The sequence below is a fragment of the Euwallacea similis genome, chromosome 27 (genome assembly GCF_039881205.1).
Source record: "Euwallacea similis isolate ESF13 chromosome 27, ESF131.1, whole genome shotgun sequence".
Taxonomy (NCBI): Eukaryota; Metazoa; Arthropoda; class Insecta; order Coleoptera; family Curculionidae; genus Euwallacea; species Euwallacea similis.
In genome coordinates, this window is record NC_089635.1 from 660,274 (window position 1) to 681,072 (window position 20,799).

The 20,799-nt window shown below is 34.2% G+C and overlaps 2 protein-coding genes across 4 annotated transcripts in view; one reads left to right on the top strand and one right to left on the bottom strand.

The window, feature by feature from the left end:
• Positions 1 to 7,624, top strand: LOC136417218 (uncharacterized). Of its 3 annotated transcripts, none has more exons than XM_066402798.1 (9): positions 1 to 123; positions 1,071 to 1,174; positions 1,236 to 1,396; positions 3,133 to 3,485; positions 3,746 to 4,241; positions 4,296 to 4,561; positions 4,625 to 4,918; positions 5,138 to 5,299; positions 5,581 to 7,624. In XM_066402798.1, exons 3-9 carry the CDS (start codon positions 1,240 to 1,242, stop codon positions 6,121 to 6,123), a joined length of 2,271 nt encoding a protein of 756 aa, XP_066258895.1. In that variant the 5' UTR covers positions 1 to 123; positions 1,071 to 1,174; positions 1,236 to 1,239; the 3' UTR covers positions 6,124 to 7,624. The 3 variants fall into 3 exon arrangements, with proteins under 3 accessions (XP_066258895.1, XP_066258896.1, XP_066258894.1); XM_066402799.1 differs by lacking the exon at positions 1 to 123 and adding an exon at positions 405 to 894 and having other exon boundaries at positions 4,643 to 4,918; XM_066402797.1 differs by lacking the exon at positions 1 to 123 and adding an exon at positions 407 to 894.
• Positions 7,625 to 7,701: 77 nt separating this feature from the next.
• Positions 7,702 to 20,799, bottom strand: part of nAChRbeta1 (nicotinic acetylcholine receptor beta1) — a 28,453-nt gene continuing 15,355 nt past the window's right edge. The window contains exons 5-10 of the mRNA XM_066402946.1: positions 18,967 to 19,057; positions 18,351 to 18,698; positions 17,455 to 17,648; positions 17,240 to 17,401; positions 13,782 to 14,019; positions 7,702 to 13,547 (exon numbers count right to left, since the gene is read on the bottom strand). Of these exons, the coding sequence (XP_066259043.1) occupies positions 13,383 to 13,547; positions 13,782 to 14,019; positions 17,240 to 17,401; positions 17,455 to 17,648; positions 18,351 to 18,698; positions 18,967 to 19,057 (1,198 nt within the window). The 3' untranslated portion in view covers positions 7,702 to 13,382. The remainder of the gene's footprint in view (positions 13,548 to 13,781; positions 14,020 to 17,239; positions 17,402 to 17,454; positions 17,649 to 18,350; positions 18,699 to 18,966; positions 19,058 to 20,799) is intronic.

A 20,799-nucleotide genomic window follows, 5' to 3' on the forward strand; every position in this document is an offset into this window, starting at 1 on the left:
TTTGCAAGCGACCCTCACACCGCTCTGACAGTCACCACATCAAGAAATTTTCAAATTCCTTGCCCGAAAAGCGGACCAAACAGTCAGAATCAGTCAGAGTTCCGGATATCCGCTGCTCGAACGGTAAATGTATAAAGCGCAGGTCTTTGGCCATCAGTCAGCGTTGCTGATCGTTGCTAAAATGTAACATTTGCCATTTCATTGCGCAGTTGTGCGCATGATAATAAGGATTCATGTATTTTAATTATCTTAATATAACGATTTGCCTTAAAATCTGCTTCAACAATAAAGTTTCTTAGGTCGAGCTGACTTCAAATTGTGTTATTTAATTCATGAGATTCGTTAATAACTGTAAAAAAGTACATAAGTTACGGATTTTACTTCAAATCTTGTGAGGCTGCTCCCAGTCTTTGGTCTTTAATTTTACCCCCTCCACTGCACCGACACGTTTGTGACGTCAGGTCCTGTCATTTGTACACTTACTATATTCACGATTTTATGAAGGTTTTTGGTCTCTTTTTTGTTGCTACCTGAACTGTTAATTCAAAATTTGATTAATTTTTCTAACTGAATTAAAAAGAGTCTCATTGAATTATCTTTAAACCTCTCACGTCTTTTAATTTATATCGCAAAAAATCATGTTGATATCTGATTTTAAAGTAATGAAGTGTGACAAGCAGACAAACCTGGAGTTTCGAGGAACTTTAATGTTATTTTTATTAAAATCAAAATCCATTTAGATGTAATGCTTATTCGCATGTCGACCAGGCAATACAAGTCGTCCCATCCCTTGCGAAATCGAGGTTAGAATTGTGTGTAGATTTCGGATTTGAATGAAAACAGGATATCTACATTCAACATTTGTCAGAGTACACCATTTTCAGTCTTTGTAAGGTAAATGTAGTTAACAAGACGAAAGTAGACTGCTAAATTGTAAGATAAATACAAAAACTGTAGTTCCCTTTCAGCTCTATCTATTTCTCTTGTCTCATTACTAACATATTTTTCTAGATGTATCAAAACACAGCCTCAGCAAATAATTCTGCTTATAAGCATTTATACTTTTTCAGGGGCCAGTTTGCAATATGATGGTTTTTTAAACACCCCCATGTGCCATGTGAAGGTGTACTGAGCATTTAAGGTTGTGTATTGTTCCTGAGTCAGTCAGGTTAAAGTAAGGCCCCCTTTATAGTTGTTTTTAATTTAATCTAATATCATAACTGTGCCATTCCCAGGGTCATGGTAAAGACAAGCAAATCTGGTAACAGAATGGATCGATATTTTAAGACCACCCTCGAAAATACCTACACTCTCTCCATGGGTAGGAAGGGGGCTATGACAACTATACAGAAGACATGGGATGGCATTAGAAGATTGAGCAGGAAATTAATTACAGGTAAAAAGTTATTTTGATTTTAAATACTTCTCCAGTGTATTGAACCCAAACTGTAAGGTCAGCCCTTAACTTAACCCTTTTAATGGCCATAATGTTCAACAGTATGTTTTACATTTACAATTCTTGTGATTCATTCCATTGACCTATTTTGGCCTCATTGCCTTAGCAGTCACCTTTAAGGAGGCTATTTGAAATTTGCATATATTTTCCTTTGAGATATTAATATGTTATTGATAATTATACAGAAAAAGTGACTGTGTTTAAGATAACCATTATATTAAATGAAAGAAACCAATAATTAAAAGTCTTCTTGACCACTCCTATTATATTCAGCTAAGGCAAATATCCACAAATAAAAAGTTCGTCTCATTTTTTATGTTTAAATTTTCAAGAATTGGTACCTATATTTATGATGTTGGTTTATCTAAAATATTGCAATCTAAGCTTTTTCTCCTTCAGAACTTGTGTCTCTTAGGTTTATATTATTGCCAATTATTACTATTGTTTTATAAACCTATGCACACATTGCAGCACAATTAGGGAAATAACAAAATTATCTTTGAAGCTCCTCACTTAATTTTGATAACTTTTTCCAGTTGTAGCCTGATTCTTTATGAGTGCTAATTATAATCATTGAATGAATCTCTTAGTATTATAGATATAGACACAAAAAGAAAATAACGTTTTTTTCATCTATTTTTGAGTCATACTGTGCAAAAGCTAACAATTAAAACCATTTTATGATATCAAATTGCAGCCTCATTTTTTGCAAACATTTTCTTTTTTTGTTCTCTAAACAAAATTGTATTAAAAACTAGCATATACTCCTGATTTCTCACTGAAAAGTTAAAACGTGGTTTAGGAGTTACAATTTGTACTTGTTTTGTAGACAGTCTATTACTGAATAGTACCATTTTGGACTATATCTTCCTATGCTACAATGGTATTTAGGTATTAGAAGTGTGTAATGCAATATATTGACTTATATATATATATTTTTTTAAGCTTCTAAATACAGGATTAAAATATTTTCCTTTCCACCCTAAACATCCTAATTATGTAACAGTTCCTTTGTCATTCTTTCCCCACCCAAGTTAGGTTTAGTTAATTTGGCTTCATGAGAAGCCTGACTGGAACTATACAGCGTTTCCGGATTGTTTTGTCAAAATTCAGTGATTTCTTAGGTGATTATGTGAAGAAAAGTTTATGTGAATAAACATTTGGAAACACTTCATTTCCTAGATATAAGGTATTAAAATTTCACAATTACATTACATTTTAAAAGGGGCTGTTAAAACCCACATTATGGTTCTTTTTCTGGGGTCACATCCTCTTTCTCCATCCCAAACCATATTGTGGTGCCGCACTTGTGCTCAGTTCCTGTGATTCAAATTTATTGTTAAATTTAGAAACTTTTTGTCCCTTGCATTTTTTCATACCTGTAAGTATTAAAAAAAAAGAACCTAATCATATTATTTTAACTTGGGAAACTACCATTGCTATAAATACTATTATTTAAAACTCATCTTGTACATTAATATGTTTTGTCATTGCTACAGTTTTATGAGAATTATTCATGGCATGAAATATGAAATAAAAAAAGTTATAATCCTTCATCTTAAAGGCTTAGGCCGAGAGCACACCATTGGGCTAGGCTGCTGGTTGGTGTAGCGCCAGTGTTAAGTACATTGAGAAATTAGTCAGAATAGTAAAATTCTGTCATTTAATTCCTTTAGATAATGACTACACCAGAGAAGAAGTTCCTAAAGGCACCCACTACTTAGACCATGAAGTGCAACTCCTTCCGAGAAAAGATGTTATGATCTATGGAACAATTCCAGCTATGGAGGAGAGGGTTTTTAGCTACTGTAAAAATTGTGGTCACGTATTTAACCCGTTTGATATCTTATCCCATAAAAGTTGTTCAAGAAGTCATTTACCTCATTTGGCTTTGTTAAAAAAGAAAGTTCAAGCTAAAAATGGAAGTAACAAGAAGCTGAATAATGGAAATTCTAATAGCCAAGCAATTAATAGTGCTCTTCTCGCAGGAGCTTTATGTGCGGAGGGTTCTTTGGACTTTGAATTTAAGGTAAATCCAGCTGCAATTCTTAGGTTTTAATTTTTGGTTTTGGATTAGGAATTTTTAATTTGAGATAATTCAAGTTTAAGATATTTTATTCACTTTCACAATTGAAATTAAATAAAACTATAGGAACTACAATCATAACAATTTCTTATATTTCTTATTTTTCTTGTTATTGTTTTAAATAATGAACATCAATCAGTACTGAGTGTGTCATGAAAAAAATCTTTTACAATGCATATTTTGACATTAATATTTGGTTACAGAGGCCATTTACTCCTCCCCCTGTAAAGGCAGCAAAAGCTGCAGCTAGATCAACGTTACCTTCAATGCTTCAGTTAAAAGTGTCGGTAACAAAAATTGGCTTATCTAAGTCGTCAAAAACTACAACTGTAACTACTCCTACAACCACATCAACGACAACTACCTCCAAGGAGAAAACCGATAGTATAGTTTCTTCATCAAAAACGCTTTCGACTGCTCATCACGCTTCGAAAGGCTCCTCTGGGCATCATAGTTCGAGATCTGCACATAGCCCAAAAAGCCCCTCCACTTCTTCATCTGGTCATCATACATCGAAAAGCCCTTCCAGCCATCATAGTCCCCGAAGTCCTTCCTCTTCGTCCACAAGCCATCATACTTCTAAAACTCCTTCGTCGGTACAATGCAGCCCAAGGTCGCCATCTAAGAGCGGTAGTCACCATGGAAGTACTCACAGAAGTAGTAGTAGTAGCAGCAGTAGCAGCAGCCATCATTCTAAATGTAAGCCCTGTAAAGAGTGGTTAGTCTATAATTGTTAAATGCAAATTTTCTCAGCTTCACCTTCGAAAACAATCCCGATGGACACTTCTCCTCCAGCTACTCCTCCACCTTCGCATCATCTTCACAGCCATAGGCACAAGAGGTCTTCTTCTGGAACTTCAAAGCGAGGTAGCAGTGGTAATAGCGTTAGCAGCACCAGTGGAACTAACAATAGCGGTTCAAAAATCCTTCCAAAAACATACGATCCCGATACGCATTGCGGAGTTATTGAAGGAAATAGAGGCCCTTGTATGAGGCCTATTATATGCTCTAATCATAGAGTGAGTATATTTACTGTATTTACTGTTAATCCATGAATTGGATTATATTGAACACACTTTCAGCTGCATCTTCGAAAGCAGGTGGCGGGTAGAAGCAAAGACATACATCAACTGATAGCTGAAAGAAAAGCTGCGAAGGAAAACGACCTAAAGCACACAACAGTTCCTTGTACCGCGCCCCCAAACTGTGAAGCGAAAAGCACAAGTTCAAATGCAACTTATGTTGCCGTTGTAAGCCAAGTTGCAACCACAACAAGCGTTGAGAATAATACAGGCGCCAATTCGTTCGTACATATTTTACCTAGAATTTCAACCCATCACACTGAACTGTCTACAGCTACCTCAGTTTTAGCAAAGGTAAGGAGATACCTAAAATGACCATTTCTATTACAGCTTTAATAGAATTTTACTTTTGCAAAATTTAAATCTAGCTTTTTTTACTCCTTTAAAAATGATTAAATTTGCATCATTTGTTGATAAATAGTAAAACTTTTAGACGCCCCTGCAACTCTACAATTCTCCATATATCGATTAAAGTACGATCAGCCGTTTGAAACAACATTTCTTCTATTTCAGAAACCAGCCTCTACTGAAGTAAAACATGAAACCTCAAAGGTGTTTGTAAATGGCTGCATGACTCGAGCAAAAAGCTTAGAAAATACTCAAGGAAACGCGATCGGAACTGTGCCTGTTGTCATCATGCCTGTTAGTCCTGTATCTGTGGTCAGTTCAGTCCAGGTAAACATCAAGGCCTTTAGGATACTTTTTATTGAAGCAGGTTGAGATTTATAAAAACCATTCAAAAGTAGCTTTGTTCTAACAGAGGACTAAACCAATTCTGGGCTGTCAGAACTATACTGAGCATATTTTTAAGATTGTTTTTGGCAGTCTGAAATCGAGTTATTTGTTTTTATTGGACAGATGTTTTTACAAAAATTTCTCCTCTAGTAAAGTGAACTAAAACCATAGGTACTTTATTTTTAGTTTGTCATTTCATCGTTTTTTCTTGTTATTTTCAGCTGCTAAAAATTGGCAACAACATAATATCTCTAGAATCACCCCAATCGGCATCAAAGACCCCAACAAGGAAGCAAGTAGTCTTGCCCATACCTAGTAACCACATAAATGGTGTAAGAATGTACAAGTCACACCCTAAACCTATAATACTACCGAATTTCGGAGCGCGTAAATTAGGAGGCGCCATTCTCCTAGCGAATCGACTCCTGGAAGACCAGAGAAATGATCTGTTATCTACCATAGACCTAGAACTGAAAAAATTGGAGACTGTTAATATTGAACGGGGACTATCAGGGTTAAATCATAGCAATAGTCCTCATAGTCCAAATACACTAAAAGGCAAGGGAGGTGTAAAAGTCAACTGCAAGAGACCGGCCACGGATAAACTGACTACTGGTTTCAGTAAAAGACTAGTCTCTGACGTCAATGGGTTTATTATTCATGCTGACGTCAGCGAATCTACAGATGCAATGCAGTATTCAGGAGAAAACGAGCTTTCCCAACATGAATCCATTATACGTCTAATCGATCAGCATGGTTTTTAAGTTTTTGTGGTATTGCAGTTTGAACGCAGTCTCCTTGTTATAAGTCGCCAAAATGACATGGACTCATTAGTTTGAGGTTACGGTAGCTACCAACAATACTAGGTCTATTTACATTTTGTTAAGTGATTTTCGTGGTAATAACTCAAAAAGGGTAACTTTTCGAGTTTTAAGGCCGTATTTCGTCGTTAAAAGTAATTTGAGGTGTGTGCGTTCTCAATGCAAAGATGTTTATTTTCTATAATAAATAGGTAATAAAAGCCTTCTCTACAAAAAAGGACTCGCCGGAACTGCCGAATAATGTTGGATTTCTACTTTTTTACTCTGTACCTTCTTATGGAGTACCGTGTATTTGGCCTGCTTTTGAAATTAATCGGGAATATGCATTTAAACTTCACAAAAATTTTATTTAGCTAATGAAGTAAAAGTATAAGAATTGGCAAGGGGAATGGACTAATTAAAATGTTTCAACGTATACGAGAACGAGTTACGACATATGCGGCTACTTCAAGGTTGAAGATACCAGTCCCTGGACCGCAATTTCGACGCACATTGGGGTAACCATGGAAAAACCCATAAGTTTAAAAACAGCAGAGTTCAGTTTTGTTTATATTATACCATGTTTTTGATTATTTACAGAATAAATTATCGATTGGGTTAATCCGCAGAAAAATTTCTCGTTGTTGAAACGTGGCTTAATCTTGGTTTATCTAAACCTAACTCTCTTAATTTTAAATTTAATTACGTAGCACGTTTTGCATAAAGCAGAAACTTAATCGAATTGTAGGTGTTAGATTGCACCGAATCAGAGCGGAACCCTTCATCTTGGAGGTTTCCATTCTGTAAGGTTTAACTTCAACGCCGTCACTTTTAGAGAATTTAATATTTTTTAGATTATTTTACTTCTTTTTGAATGAATTTTAAACAAATGTGAAAACGTAAGTTCATGTAAATCAATTGCATTAATACATCTCTAAAGAAATCTTTAGTGAATGGAATTAACTTTTTCTCTGTATTAATAAAAATCTACTTGAATGTTCTTCTGTAGTGGACTGATTATTATTAATATAATCATCCTTTGCTTTTCCTGTATGTCTATGGTGTAACATCCAATAATTATATGACACTTCGTCAAATGATTTGAATCTATAGTTTATGCATAAAATTTATTTTTACCAAATTTTTCAACAAATGATTCTCATCGTCCAAATAGTGGCAGTATTTTTTGATTTTTCAATTTGTGCGACTGACCTTATAGTGTTTTAGTGTATTTTGAGTAATTTAGAAGGTATTGTATTTCGAAATGTAATACTGAAGCAAGCACCCAAGTATTGTTGGTCGCAAAGGCTGTGACTCTACTATATGAGTACATTGTTTGATAATTATAGTAATTTATTTTTTCTTATTCGAACAATGTAATACTTTTTTTTATTTAAATCACTTTTGGAGATATAAGTGATACTTGTTAAATAGGCTTTAAAATAAATATCTAATGTAAGATAAAATTGACCTTTATTGCACTTTTCCTCCATTAATCACCGAGAATTGGGGAAATGAAACACAATGTTTAATAACAGTTAGCTTTTTTGTTTTTATTGTTAATGTATTATACATTACATTAACAGTAACAGTATTTTTTATTAAGTTATAGTAGTCAATCAGTGGTGTTCCAAGCGATTATGTGCTGAAACACGACAGGCAGTGCTATACGGTACTAACTTCTATTAAATGTTCGATATTTGTTTGAATTACAGGTGAGTTAGATGTTCAGAAAAGTACAGGTTACTCTCATCGTTTTGTTTCAAAATTCTACTTGAATTTCTGCCTCACGAATTTCTAGAGCAAACCTAAAGTAAATCAAAACCTCTTACATAACTGCTCCTAATTAAAAAAATATATACAAGATATAGTAGTCACCTATGCATAGAGTTAAAGGATGGTATGATATTGTGCAATATAGTACATCATTCTAATCTTCCGATTTTATAGTTATATATACTTATTAATTACTTTGGAGCAGTTGATGTGCTGATAATTTCAATCAAAAGTTGAGACATTTCAAACAACAACGTAGAATCTTGGAAGACCACAATAACAATGCTACATCCTGCTTAAAACGCCGGATTTTTACTATTTTACAGGACGCACAGGAAGGAAAATATTTAGACGTTGTTGGTTGAAATTACGCAATGAAAATAATTTAATTATATTGAGCAAAGTTTTCAATTCAAGTTCTCTAGAAGAATGCTACGTTCTTATGGTGTATCCTAACTGTTAAAAAAATATTGTGAAAATTTTCGAAGATCTTAGGCTTATTTATTTTTCGCGAAAGTGACAAACAGCTTTAACCATTGAAAAGAATAAAATATTGGTAAGTGATAAAATTTGTAGAGAAACTGCTTAAAAAGGAACATGGATATTAAAAACTTCTTTAACAGTTGAAGGCTAAGGCGGGTGTAAAATTACACTCCTGAGCTAAAGACACCGGTCATAGTTTTTGTCGGCTTTAAAACTAAAACATTTGTTCTCCATTTGGCAAAAAAGCATATAAAACCAATCAGGTTGTAAAAACTCACTTTTAATGTCAATGCTGTAAAGTACCACTTTAACTGCTTAGGCATAATTTTTTTTTAATCACGTTAAAATTTGTAGATAAGCAGCAGAAAATAAATGCTCAAAGTGTTATACCATATCCACACTGGAAGTTCTGAAAAGAAAGAGCAGGACCTATCAGGTGTACAGAACATCGAAATATGGAGCTTTTCTCCCCGAGTATTCCAATCAAAGTAGTCAAAACGATGGTGGCATTCCTCTAGAAGCAAGGAGTTTAACAGATAAGCTACGTATATCCAATTGTGAACGCTTTCGCTGATCACTTTGAGAGCTGTTACAGTGGCAGCTCTAGTGAACGTGTATGATTCCGTTGGGTTAACGCTATTCTATCAACAACGTGGAATCTGCATATACAGGTATAACCAGTTCAAGTAGAAACATAAAGATTGTGCAACTGGGAGAAGGATCGCACAAGGTTTAGTATGCCTTCGACAAAGATCAATAAAGTGGGTCGCGAAAATAAGGGGTGTGCGGAAGTGGGCGGAATTGGTTTAATGTCCAGATCTTTCACCATTTCAAAATTTTTACTGATATAAGTTCTATTGATGAACGAATCTTTTTTTTATTTATTTATATTGCTGCATTTTGCTCCGATATTTTAGAAAAATTTCTATAATTGCGAAAGCAGTGAAATCGATACTAACCTAAATATTGAAATGGAGGCATCGACATGACTGACTCCGCCCACTTCGTTATTGGTCTTTGTCAGAACCCATATTAATCCTTGTGCGGTTCTTCTCCCATTTACACAATCTCTATGTCTCCATTTAAATTGGTGATACCTGTATGGTTCTAATGATTTAGGTGTAACCTTTAGTGAAGACTTAAGCTTTAGGGACCCCATTGTGAATATTTACGCATGCGCGAATGTTAGATTTTCTGAGACTTGCTTGTAATGAGGGTTTGTAGTTCGAATGGGGTTCATGTTTGATAGAAAATTTGCAAGACTGTTGGTGAGGGTTCAACATAATGTGACTCAATTTACAAACTAGAAAAGAGTGAATTTTTGCATGAAATAATTATTAAGTTCGTAATCATTAGAACTAGCATTAAAAACTGAATACTAAAGAAAAAAAGGAGGAAATCAGGCTCTGAACACTGCGCTCCTCTTTGTTTAATCTAATTCACTAACGATAAGTAATAATTGTATATACCATCAGCCCCATGTCCAGGAGTGTAGGTATTATAATTATTCCTGCATAGTTTTAATAACACAGAATTAATTTTAGCTACTTTCATTACATGTACAGGGTGTCCCAGATTTCGGTTAACAGCAAATATCTCAGAACTTGTTAGAATTTCTCAAAAAAACTAAATGGAAAATTTATAGGAATGTATCAGAAGATATATATTGAAAATATTTTGAATTATTCTGGATCAAAAACGTATGACGCAACAGCTTGCGTTATGTTTGAACGGTTCGTGCGATAATGTCTTCTGAAATTTAACATTTTTCCAATTTTAAGGATTTATGTTTGACAGACAGTTAGAGATAAAGGAAGACAGTTTGCACTTTCTTGACTTAGTTTTGCCCCAGTAAACCTAATATGTTTATAAAATCTATGACATTTTGTTTAGTTTGGAGATTTTTGAAAAAGAAGATATTTAATTGAAAACCGTTTTTCGCTATTTCAAGTCCTTTCACAATTATATATACCTAAATTGAGAAAAATTAATATTTTCTACTTTATTTTTGTTGTTGTGTCGATTGTCCATGTAAAGTCATAATACTACTGACAATGCCATTTTCTATGTTTAAAAATTTCAATTTCCGTTCCTATTGGTACATTGTTACAATTAACTCATGTATGCATTTTTTTAATTTCTAAAAGCCTCTGAGATATTTACTATGACGGAAGGTCTCTTACACCCTATTATTATATGAAGTCATTAATGTGAATGTTCTGTTCGTTTAATACTTATTTTTACATATTTTGCTATGAGAGTAAGTTTCCTTAAAATTCAGAATTCTGTCCTATCTAACGTCTCCCCTTGAGCATTCTGAATTCAAATGGTTTCTTTTCACCTAATTAACAAGACTTTTTACATAATCGAGAATTTATAGTCTTTATAAACTTAAGCATTATTAGCTACTTATTGCAAAAATTAGTACAAAATTAATTTTATTGCTATATAGTATATATCATACTTTAAGTTCGAACAAATTATATACTTTAGGGATGGTTCTAGTAGCCACCCCAACATATTCTATAATATGCATGTATCAACTACAAACATAAAATTACATGGATGTAATACCTATATTGCATTACAAGTATATTGAAACTTTACAGTGTATAGACATACATCACTTTTGGTTACATCAAACAAACTTTAAGTATGCATAAAACTCTATAACTAATTTATCCTCATTTCTTGTCGTTTTGAGGCCAAGTTCTCAAATGGGGTTTATTATAAAAAATTAAGTGCCTGCAAAAAAATAGAACGCAAGCAATTTTGGAAGCCCGCGGTTTGAGTTTTGGCAGTTTCCCATATCTTCTACATGAATCAATTCTATGTGAACATAACTATATTACTGATAAATTTTAACTCTAGGCACATCTTCAATGTTTAGTAGCACCACTTTCTAAAATATTGTTTCTTGACAGAACATTTATATTTTAGCACTACTACTTAAACTTTTTTAGGAACTTTTAACAAGGGGAATACATTTTTGGCACAATTGCTGACTAAGGGAAAAAGAAAAACATTTCACAACCATACTGGAAAACAGTCGTTTATAGTACTAATGTTCTAAATAATCATATTGTTAAATTCGATCGCTACCGTTATAAAGAAAATTATAACGAGAAAAGTATTTTTCAGTTTTTAAGAGTGTTTTTTTTTGCAGACACTTGTGATCATCTATAACGTGACAACTTCGAGGAATGTATCATTTTGATAAATTTAATCATACAGGTTTATTACAGTATAACACTGCCTATGCATTGATCCTACTCTAATCTATTATATATGATTTTGGAATATTTCGTTTGAATTTGTAAAATCTTGACATGTCTAGTTACTTACTAAAGGTTCTGCCAAGACCGTCGATACACCTAATATTCGTCAAAATAAAGTATAATGTGTAAAACATCAACGTATTATATTATGAAAGACATATTTTCCTCCTAAAAATGTAAACTCTAAATAATCATTACTCGACTCCTTTATCAGTCGATGTAAAAGATATTGGTGTTCGATTACATATAGGTATCGAATTAGGTGTTTTTATTGTTCTACAAATTTTCTCAAAATTTTTAGGTCATGTGAGGTGTTATTACAATTAAAGAAGCCTATGTGAAGGTATGTCGTTAATGCCGTGAAGTGGGAATGTCGGTAGGTACTAACAATCAAAAGCAATGAACTGAAGAGCTGGATTTTTTTACCCTGTATACCTTTAAGTAGTATTTTTCACTGCTACACGATACATATTATTATGAATTACAGGGTGCCTGGAAAAATGCGATTCCTACCTAAAGAAGCCTAATGCAACGCCCTTTTAGCTTTGTAAAATAAGGCAAGGCAAGGGAAAGTTCTAATTTACATTAGGTCTACCTCGCATGTTTTTCAACTTGAGACACCCTGTACAACGCTTCTGTATTATATTTAGGGCTTACCTTTTAGACATCGTAAGCTAAACCTATAGTCTAAACACTTTTATTTTGACAAATGTAGGTGTTTGGAATTAAGTTCTTACCGGTATTTATTGAGCTGACTACTGATTTATTTTTTTTAAAATCGTTTCTAATATTTTGCACCATTGGTAACAACTTAGTTTTAATAGTCTGATAAAGTTATATAAATATCTAGGTAGAACTAATTGCAAAAGTTGTCGATCTTAGAAAAAGAGGGATTGATGCCGCATCTGTACAAAAATATTTTAAAGTTTATTGGGAAATTTTCTGTTTCAGTTTTAATGGCGAAATTTGACAAACAGAAATAAGACTTGGAAGTTTGGTTGGAATGATCAATTTCGGAGATATTAAATTGGAGCTCGAGCATACATGATTAAGGCACAGTTTCATATTAAAAGCTTTTTGTCTTTCTTGATCTTTTTTGTGCTCGTTTTTGCTTCTGCACATTTTTTGTCGTCCATTTTGCCTCTACAGACTCATTAGATTTACAAGCAACAGAAGAAAGTTTCAATTTGGGGTTGCGGTATAAATTTTACATGGGACACAGTGTAGATTTCATACCCTCGTTTTTCAGGTTTAGTTGAAATAAGACGGACCTCGCTTAGTTCGAGTTTGATACTGCTCTTAAATTGAGAGAATAATATAAAAGTATAAAATGGCCTTTTGCAATTTGTCCTATACGTTATCAAAAATTTTATTAGACTACAAAAATTATTGGTAGCGACAAAAGACGATATCGTTTATTATATCATTTGCACACACGTAGTTTCATTCATCGATTGTCGATATAATAAATAAAATATTGTTTCGAATTAACACGTGCGGACGATACGGATAATTTTTATTTCCAATTACAGTAATAATTAATTATTATAAACCTATTATCATTGGAATATTTGCCTCCAGTCGCAGTACACTATTTTACCGAACTATAGGCCTTTGTTGTGAATTTCGCTTATGGAAGCCACATGATTTAAGAGCCTGGATCAGAAGAATCTCCTGTTTTCTTTTCTATTTCCCACGATATATCTCTATGATCTTGTCTTGATCAACATACTCAAAGATGTGAGGCGCGTCCATCAAGATGCCCACGGTGCCAGCGGTAGTCACAATAAAAAACATGTAGAGTTGTAACCTATCTATTACCATTGCCACGTATTTCCAGTCTTCACGAGTCTGAAAAAGAAGAAACTCAGTCTTAATTTTATGCAATTATGTGTAAAAATACGGTTTAATTTATTTATTTTTGAAGTCACTTAAAAGGCATTACATTAGGAGGAGCAAAGTGCCGTCATAAATAAATTAACTCAGAGACATCTTTTTAACCCTTATCGGGAGAGGTACTGAATGTTTTGAATTTGTTTCTTTATTATTAGTCTCACTTTGTAAGTCTTAATGAATTTTACTAACTTGTATGTACAAATCTTCGTTGCGTAAATGTTCAGCAATAAACTCTACTGCTTCTGTAGCTTTGGAAACTTCTGGAGAAAGAAGGATGGAGTCGGAACTTTCGCTTTCTCTTCTACAGCTATCGGCGCCCACTGCCACGCCTATATCGGCATTAGTTTTTCTGTTCACTTTGCAATTTGGATGGTGGTGTAGATCTGAGAGCTCCATGACTTCCACTTTGCTTTGGGACTCTACAGAACTAGAAACAATGGATCGTATGAATTAAATATCTAGAGCATGGGTTCAAATTGTAAGAAATTCATGAGTTTTGCAACAGTAGTACTCTGCTGTGATGACAGAAAAAGGTGAAAAATACAATATGTGTTCATGAGATTTTTTTCCCATGAGAACATTGTTATCCAATAATCAGTTAAAATTCCTCCACAACAGCTACCAAAGGGGACCAGCAGTATGGAAAATTTTCCCTACTGGCTTTTACGAAGCAACAAATTCTTATAATGTATTAATTTGAAGAAAACAGTTATAGATGTAACTACGTGAAGACCAAGCATTCCCAATTCCCTCTAGTGGTGTCTCTCTGCCAAACTGCAAGTTTAGGTAAAAGTGTTGCTTCTATGCTTTTTATGTCTTGAAAATCGTGTCTTTCATCTGAAATTTTTCAACTGCCCAACTTCCGTCCTATTAGTTCTCAAAACAGTATTTTTCTTTAGACCTCAGATCAAGAAGACGATTTAGAAATAATATAATCTCACCTAAAACTGATATATGAACATTCATTTAGACTTCGCCCTTCCAACGCCTTAGTTTTACTTGAGACCACGAAACAACCGTGATATGATATTGTTCCAGAATTGAACAAAAAAGGACAAGACTTCAAGAGAGATTTTCAAATAATTTAAGTTGCTTTTCAATGTGACCTTTTTCGGGAAAAGTTTTCTAATATCACTTAACAGGACTTTTGGAACGAAATTACGTTTAAAGGAAATAAACCTAGGGCGAGAGTAAATTAATTTGAGGCGGTATTTGCATACAAATTACCTTTGAGAACCCTCAATGGTCCTCGATCTTGTGTTTTAAACACCCAAAGTGGGATTGGCTGATTGAATTGACATTTTTACTTTCCCACAATGTTGGGGTTTTGAATTAGGTTAGTATTAATGAATCTCTTAGATAACAACCCTCGTTGTGTAAACTAAATAACGAAATTTCTCCCATATTGTCTGATTAGAGCCTTGATATAACGGAATTACCGCTGTCGTTTTCCTATCACGTAAAATATATCTAATTTCAAACGATAAGTTTCCAAGGCAACCCAAAGGTCATAGAATACAACTGACAAAATTCCAGCATCATTTGAGCCTCCCATTTCTCGTTTTGTTTTTCCTTCCCAGCACATCCTTAGTTTTTTTAAAGGTATTTTCTTACTTACTACAAATCAGGGCTTTGTTTCGATACGAAATATGGACATGGAGAAGTCTACTCTATTGATTAAGCATTTGAGAAATATGAGGATTGAATTCATTACGAAGCTGAAAAATGTTGGAGATGAAATTTTCCTTGGATAAATCTTTTACAGGTTTACAGAGATGCGTTGAAAGGAAATCGATTTAGGGATGTATATTTTAATACCTCACTTAATTAAGTCTGTTATTTATCAAAATCTGTAATCGTCAGGAGACATAAGTCTTATTTGCATAGATTTGCCCCAGGAGGTTAGTTGATCAGTCATTGTTCATTAGGGAAAGTTCCTAACATGTTAATCCCTCTAACAAAATTGGTTTTATTTAAACTTGAAGTTACTCGAAAAGGCCGTAGGCAAAGCAATTGGCAGACAATTTAATGCTGTGGTAAAAATACAAAATTCCCCCAAATACTTATTATTAATAGCCAGGAGTTATGTGGATAAAATAACCGGGTATAAAAGCACGTACCCTTCTGGAAGGACAACAAATCTTAAGCAAAAAAAAAAAAAAGGAAACTCGCCTTATTAATTTGAATAAGCGATTTGAATATTTCATATTTTTTCAAGGATTCTTTGTCTCTTGGCGTTTATGTTATTTAGCCATTGACGTTCGTTTAGCCCAGGCCATTCCATCGTAAAACACATCGAAAGACAGTTTATTAAATTACTTCCCGTTATTCCTTCATCAGGGGACTGCCATCAAATCGCCTTACGTTACCGAAAAAAGGCCCATCATCCCTAAGGGCACAAGACAGGATTTTCAAGGCGGCGAAGGAATAAGACGTTAACAAGATTTTATAGCAAAGTAGCTCAACGGCATGTGTATAAGATTGTCAGGACATGACAGTGGGTCGATAAAACTGAACATGATCGGAATTACTAGCAAAGAATGATTATCCGGCTAGCCAAAATCCTCTGAAATTATTCCCGTGATTTTGTCAAATAGACCCTATGAAATTGATATTACTTAGTCTGAATTTTTGTGTCTATAACGGATAACTGCTGTAAAAGGAAGAAAGGTTTGCATGCATGGAGGATGGTTCTAAATGAGTAGGAGATTTAATCTAAAGATTCTCGAGACCAATTCAAATCGGAAACACTGAATATAGATTTTAGAAGCACGGAAAATACAACTTTAGTTGAAAAATTCCTGTTTTCGAAAATCGAGTAAGAGAAGTGAATTCTCAAGTGATTGGTCTAGGCTTTGAGAAAGTGAGGATACTCTATAGCAAGGTTTATTGCCTTCTTTAGGGCTACACAGCTTGGTAATACGCTGCCTAGAAGCTTTCTGCTAATGTCTTCTGTAGGAGGCCAATGTGTTTTTCCTTTCGCACAAGAGACATTAAAGAGAGAAGTAATCTTTTACTTCTTTAAAATAATTAAAAAAGTTTTCCAACTGTTTATCCGATTCCATTAACACTAATCGCTATTTAGAAACAAACAAAAAATAAAATAGTCAACAGGCTTCCGAGTCACTTTCAATCTGTCACGACATCGCGACGTAATTGAATTAAATTTCTTTCTCATAAAGACGCATAAAATTTGATTTCATTTCATCGTTGCCAACCTGGATTCCTAATCTTCCGTTCATCCATAAATTGAAAAAATGCCGAAGCAAAAAGGTTCCCAATCAGGGCTGTTAAGTCTGAGAATAAAATTACAGTCATGCACTCGGTGATAACTGAAAAATAATCGGATTAAGACACTCAATAAATCTTCTTGAAAATTAATTCGATTTCGGGAGAGTCGTTGAAGGGAAATCAATATACACAAGAATATATTTTTTACGCCTTTAAAGAAAAGAACAAATAAAAATCCCCGTTTGCTCAATAAGTTTATTAAAGCTTTTAAATGAATTAACGCCGCATTACTCAAAAACTTTTTTCATCAATATTTTGAATTATTAGAGATTTTCTTTGCTTCATTTATTCCAAAGCCTTAAACCTCCGTTGAGAGTGATTTTCATGTATCTCTTACGTTCGATTCAACAGCTTACCTAATATGTTTGGGAATATCCCCAGGAACCCCATACGGGTGTGGCGGAACGCCCATGCCAGGCATCTCCATCATCCATCGTAATCTCGTTTTCCTAGGGCGTTTCATTAGCATCATCGCTGGAAGGTAGTTCAGGAACACAAATCGAATCCAGGATGGCATCCTGCAGGCGATAATATATGAAATGCCGAAATTATGAACATTAAGAGAACTTACCGATGTGTCCGAGGCCCCCTGAAGTTCCAATTTATTATAACTACAGTAACAAGTATACTAACGGTATTCATGATGAAGGTAAAAAGGAGGTACTTGGCAATGAGCGGCAATACCAACGATGTAGGTGGCAGGATTTTTGAGACCAACAGCAGGAATACAACCAGTGATAGTAAAATACTTATTCCTAATGTAACCTGAAAGATGCTTATGATTTAACTTGTGAGAAGTACATTAGGGACGTTTTAGTTCAGAATTTCTCAACTCTTTAGTATAAAGTGCTGAGCAAATCAACAATTTTTACCCCAAATTTAGATATACTCAAACAAGGTTTGCATCGAGAACGGAGAATGCTACATACAAGGTAATTTAAAATGTGCTGCATATTTGTTAGTTGCGGATCTAGGGGTATGTGGGCATCGGTGCAAAGCAAATTCATGTGGGTCTTGAACCCCTAGATACAGCACAAACTGGCTATGAGTTTGCCATTGCTTACAGTGCTCAATATGCAGTACGATTGGCGCGATTTAGCATCCAGCAATTTTCCGAAATTATTTCTTCCGTTTATTCTTGTTTTTTTTTTAGTTTTATTTATGTCTTTAGTTCGACAATTTGATGGTTAATCACGCTTTTGCACAAAAAAAATTCACCTTAGTAAAAGAACCCTTTAAGTAAGTAAATTTGGGGCAAACATTAGAATTATCCTGTTGATTTGGTCGGCAGTTTATGCAATCTTAGTTTCCTTCCTCGTTTTGAAAAATCCTTTTTGAGAGCCTTTATTTATGTTATTTTGAAATGTTTTCGAATCATATTTTCAATGTTTACAAATATTTTGCTAGGTTGAGGATGAGAATCACTGTCTTAGTCAATATTCGTACTACATGCAAGCATTTACCAACCTTTTCGCCTGCTTCCGCTGGCAAATAGAAAACTAGAACGCACAAAAACGAAATGAGAACCGTGGGAAGAATTAAATTCACTGTGTAAAACAAAGTCTTTCTTCGGATGATTATATAGAAGGTGATATCAGTTTCAGTGGGCTGGTCTCCTTCGTAAATGTTGAGGTAGGCGGGTACTTCGATAATGTCCCAGGTACCCGATTTCCAATAATCGGATAAGTCTACGAATTCTTTATTGTTATATAACGCTAAAGACACTTGGTCACCGTTGAAAGTCCAGGAACCGAATTTCATTATACACTTTTGCTGGTCGAATGGAAAATATGTTACATCTATGGTACATGAACTCTGAAAGAAATGCATGTACTTAATTGACAATGGATTTATCTATCTTAGGGGGTAAAGAAGGAACCAAAGACCATTATTCTTTATTTCAATGGCTCCCTCGATTCTACGTTTCCAAAACAAGTACGTATACGATCGTATTTCTTTTAATAAAGCTTTTGGCACCCCCATATATAAAGGCATTATTTTTCATTCCCTATGAGCCGTAGATCAGAGACGTTTTATATATTACGATACGCTTAATAAAGGCAATAAAGCTTACTGGACTTACCTGGTAAATCGCAGGTGGTACCCATAATACTTCCCCGTTGGGATATATAAGTACATTTGATTTATATCTGACTTCGTAATTGCCATCAGCACTGAAACAAACATTAATTAAAGTTGTTACTAATTCTTTTGTAAATATGCCAATTTAAGTTAATTTAAATCAGTTCTAATCTGAAAGGAAGCGAAAAGAAAAAAGAGAAGCTTGTCTCTACCTCGTCTGATATTAAAATGCGTATCATATTTCAAGATGTTGAGATGAAGCAAAAATATTTGCAACAAGGAAGGAGCTACTGTTTTCATTTATATGGAAAAATCCTTAGTATTATGGTCAACTTTTGAACAATGGATTTATATAACAAGACGAGAGTCCATGGAAGACAATAGGTTTCTAACAAAGGCAAAGTTGATCATCGTCTGGATGGTTCGATTAAACCAACAAGCGAATTTGAAAAGTCATCTTGGATTAACTCTCTGCGTGGACGTCCCTAAAATCCAAATCAAAACAGGCCCCAAGGATTTGGATTACAAGTACCCATATTATCGCGTCAATAGTTAAATATAGTAGGTCAGCGCTGACACAGGAATTAGCGTAATTTTTTTGTACTACTGTCAGGATATTGTTCTATTACAAACTCGGAAAAGATATCCAAAAACACTCGATTTCCGTTCTTTCATTTAATACGGGTTGCGCGTGCAGCGATAAAGAAATAATCTTATTCCACACGGCTTTGTGCGGATGTCTATGGCAAAGAGACAAAATAAACAAATATTAAAAATATGACGACCATTTTGGTGACAACTTTATCGAATTTTGAGGCGTTAAGGCCTTTTATTTTTCACAAATTGTATTCACACTCTGGCACAAAATGACAATGGAATTCATAGGAATGAGCAGATTTTCATGCAAGTATAATACGTTATTACATGTTTGTGCCACTGTGTTAGAGGTAGTACAATTCTTTCAGTTTTAAGAAATATGTTACGTTTTGCATAAAAATTTATATGAGAAGGCAGGGCGTTATTGATGCATGAATCTTCGCCGTTTTGCCTTCGGCTACATTCGTTTATTATGAACTTCCCTTTTTATAAAAATCACATCGTATCTGTTCTACGTGAGAAAAATACAACTGGAACCATTTTTAATAAATACGTTTAACATCCCGAGGGAAGATTGCTGTAAAAAATCCCAAATCGCAGGTTTTCCTCAAAATGTCAGGATGTTGTTTAGGAATTAAAAAAAATCCTTGGGGTAGATTATTTGCTAAGGGAAGGTAAGTTCTCAGTCACTGTTCAAAGGGTTTTTTCACCAAAACTCCGTCCAATGCAATAACAAATCCCAAAACGAGATAAGCAATAAAAATGTAAAGCACTAAACATTGAAATTCAGGGTTACCTTCCCGAGTGATGTCAAATATATTATCATTTTAAATGTCTGCATTAATAATTTAACAGCTCGAAAGACATTTTTAGCTTAAATAGGGAAAAATTGCCAAATAAAGTAAGAGCTTTTTGTCGTATGTATTTACATATACATGGACATCATTTTAAGTCACTCACACGATTTAGAATTTTTCCCGTAATAAACTAGCGGGTAGTTCAAATCAGCTATCTGATCCAATAATTTAAAGAATCTAAAATTTCAGATACGATAGCTATGTTGCTATTTCTCTCCTATCGGACTTAGCTTAGTTTTATTTTATATACAAGATGTTCCAAATCCGATGTGCTGTCATGGCTATCTCTTAAACGGTAAGAGTTACAGGGTCGGTTAAATTAGAAAAAAAGATGTCAAATTTAATACTTTTGTTAAAACTGAAAACAATATTGCCACATG

Bases quoted from the DNA above. Each gene is read 5' to 3' on its own strand.
- LOC136417218 (XM_066402798.1), top strand. From the start codon at position 1,240: ATGGTAAAGACAAGCAAATCTGGTAACAGAATGGATCGATATTTTAAG. The intron at 3,486-3,745 runs GTAAATCCAGCT...ATTTGGTTACAG, and splicing joins CTTTGGACTTTGAATTTAAG to AGGCCATTTACTCCTCCCCC. The intron at 4,919-5,137 runs GTAAGGAGATAC...CTTCTATTTCAG, and splicing joins CTACCTCAGTTTTAGCAAAG to AAACCAGCCTCTACTGAAGT.